The following is a 3,342-nucleotide window of genomic DNA, read 5'->3' on the forward strand; positions in this document are numbered from 1 at the left end:
TCGGCTTGAGGCTATAGTAGAAGACACTTGCCCAAGGTGCCACGCAGTGGGAATGAACCCAGAACCATGTGGTTAGTAAGCAAGCTACTTACCACACAGCCATTCCTGCGCCTATATATGCTATATACGCCTGTATATGCATTATACATATACAACTGTTGTTATGTGAATCCAACTTCAACCAAGTTGATGAACCTCATACATAAATCATGAAAAAGTGGGAATTAAAATATATCTAATCAATGCTATGATTACAGAACAGGTTTATTAATTCAGTTCCATATACAAGAGATGAGGAATTATTTACATTATTTACATTTGATGGATATTTGTCCTCATCTTGTTTGTTGTTAACACAACACGGGCATATGGCGTAGTGGTTAAGAGCGCGGGCTACTAGTTTGATTCCAGGCAGTGACCTGAATACTAATAATAATAATGATAATAATAATAATAATAGTAACAACAACATACCTTAGGAATGAGAACCCAGGTTTGAAATTTCCCCAAGACACCTGATGAAGGCTGGAGGGTATATCAGCCGAAACGTTGTGTTAACAACAAACAAGATGAGGACAAATATCCATCAAATGTAAATAATGTTCAGGGTTATTAATTGATTTATAAAATAATATAAAATATGGTTTTACTTACACCTTGATTATCCTTGACAAGTAAACAACCAAGACCATATGTCAGAAAAAATGCCTAAGGAAAGAAACAAAAAAATATATTATTTTATTCCTAAACAACCTTAAAAGCTGCATTCTAGGCAGACTTATAGGATAGCTCCTGCAGAGGGCTAATTGGACCTGTAGCCCAAAACTAAACAGGGCTAAATAGCAGGACTATTATACGTCCATAATGACTATTTTCCAGTGGAGTTTGATCAGAGGTTAAGGATGGATGAGAATTAATTCTGTAATGCAATCATTCTATTGTTCCAGTCCCAAGTTGAATTTCAACTGTTGGCCAATTTGTCTCAGAGTTCTTATCTCAACATATAATTAACGAAGTGAATGTCATTTAATCTCCCCACTTGATCTTTGACATCATCTGAGAAACGCCAAGCGAGATGGCATGAGTCAGCCAAGCTTTACCTGCTAGAAATAGCAACCCAAATGCTTTTAAATCAGATCCCAATGCTGGATGTTCAAGAACCAAATGAAGGCCAGAACACTCTTTATCATCATCATCATCATCGTTTAACATCTGCTTCGGAGCCCAGCCAAAATTGCAAAAATAATCTGGAACTCGACTGAAGAAAGAAAACTTCAAATGACCCATCCTTGTTTTCTTTGTATCGTCTGTCTGCATGTTTTGTTGTCCCTTTTTTGTATGACCTAACTGTCTGGATGTTTTGCGTTCTTGCCCCATTTTGTATTATATATATATATATATATATATATATATATATATATATATATATATATATATATATATATATATATATATATATCCACCCTAATTGTGTTTAGCTGCATCACTATCTCCATATATCAACTCACCTGCATTTCTCATATATCCACCTTTAACCCTGCAGACCTAATCCTCAATAAAGATTTTGGAGTTTAACTCCAAATCATCTGAGCACTTCTAGCTCTCACCTTTTGACTTGCATACATATGTATGTATACATACACACATGCATATATATACCTATATATCATCAATCATCCTCATCAACATATAATGTCCATTTTCCATGCTGGCATGGACTGGACAGCTTGACAGGAACTTGCAAGGCCAGGGGTCACACCAGGTTCCATATTCTTTTCTGGCTAGGTTACTACAACTAGTGGCCCTTCCTAACACAAACCTGACAACATACATCTATCCAAGCATATATTCATGTATAGAGAACCATGTAATTGTCATGCACTATATATATATATATATATGTTACACATAAACACACATGCACACAAAACTAACATGTGTTATACATAAATACACATGCTATACACATACAGAGGTAAACTTCACTTAGATAATAGACAATAATAAAGAACAGACTTTTCTCTTGTTTACCTCTTCATATATAAGTAGAAGAACCTCCCCCATAGAATAAGGGTCTTGTTTCAATGAGGGCAACCATTGGGTGGATCTCCTGGAATTGTCTTCTACAGTTTCTGACTTCAGTTGACGTTGGTCAACCACAAAAACATTAGCGGCATCTTCATCAATTTTACACAATGGATGTAACGGAATGTTCTTATTTACCTGTAATAATAATAATAATAATAATAATAATAATAATAATAATAATCCTTTCTACTGAAGGCACAAGGCCTTGAAATTTTGGCGGAGGGGACTAGTTGATTACATTGACTCCAGTAGTTTACTGGTACTTGATTTATTGACCCTGAAAGGATGAAAGGCAAAGTCGACCTCAGACTTTGCCCTACATCCTTTCAGGGTCGATAAATTATAATAATAATAATAATAATAATAGTCCTTTCGACTGGAGGCATAAGGCCTCAAATTTGTGGGGAGGGGACTAGTCAATTACATCGACCCCAATGTTTCACTGGTACTTAATTTATCGACTCAGAAAGGATGAAAGGCAAAGTTGACCTCAGTGGAATTTGATTTTAGAACGTAAAGACAGGTGAAATATTGCTAAGCATTTCACCTGGCATGCGAACGATTCTGCCAGCTCACTGCCTTTATAAAATAATAATAATCCTTTCTACCATAGGCAAAAGGCCTGAAATTTAACAACCTGTTCTCCATCATCTACATAATCATCATTTAACACCTGTTTTCCATGCTGGCATGGGTTGAACTACATTGTATATAAAACATGAAAGGAAGTGGGTAAGATTTGAACTGTTAACCCCACATAGACGAGAGAACACTGCCACTCTGTAAACCACTCAGCTGTTACATACCTCTCTCAATGCTAAAGGTATTTCCACTCACTTGGGACAACGGTTTGGTGCCTTTGGAATATTCTGTAATGGTTTCATCTGTTTTAGCTCCAACAGACGACTCAGTTGGTTCTTCAGGCACAACTTTATATTCAGCATCATCAATACCAGTACCATCATTATCAGGATCATCATCATCTTCATCATCCGATATAGACAAGTCATCATTTGATACACATTTTTTCCATTTGAGGTGAGTAAAATATCTAGATGAGTAAGAAATAGATTAAATATTTGATTGAGTTTGTAAATATGTCATCTGGCTTGTAAATATATAATAGTGTGTATGTGTGTACACCAATTTATCTATCTACCTACCTACCAACCATGGAGGCGCAATGGCCCAGTGGTTAGGGCAGCGGACTCGCGGTTTCGATTCCCAGACCGGGCGTTGTGAGTGTCTATTGAG

General features: G+C 36.4%; 1 protein-coding gene across 2 annotated transcripts in view; it reads right to left on the reverse strand.

The window, feature by feature from the left end:
• Nucleotides 1-3,342, reverse strand: part of LOC106882720 (tRNA-splicing endonuclease subunit Sen2) — a 10,536-nt gene that overhangs the window by 3,698 nt on the left and 3,496 nt on the right. For both annotated transcript variants that reach the window (XM_014933489.2, XM_014933486.2), the window contains 3 exons: nucleotides 2,926-3,139; nucleotides 2,032-2,223; nucleotides 655-708 (listed from right to left, as the gene is read on the reverse strand). In XM_014933489.2, the coding sequence (XP_014788975.1) occupies nucleotides 655-708; nucleotides 2,032-2,223; nucleotides 2,926-3,139 (460 nt within the window). The remainder of the gene's footprint in view (nucleotides 1-654; nucleotides 709-2,031; nucleotides 2,224-2,925; nucleotides 3,140-3,342) is intronic.

Source organism: Octopus bimaculoides, chromosome 23 (genome assembly GCF_001194135.2).
Source record: "Octopus bimaculoides isolate UCB-OBI-ISO-001 chromosome 23, ASM119413v2, whole genome shotgun sequence".
NCBI lineage: Eukaryota > Metazoa > Mollusca > Cephalopoda > Octopoda > Octopodidae > Octopus > Octopus bimaculoides.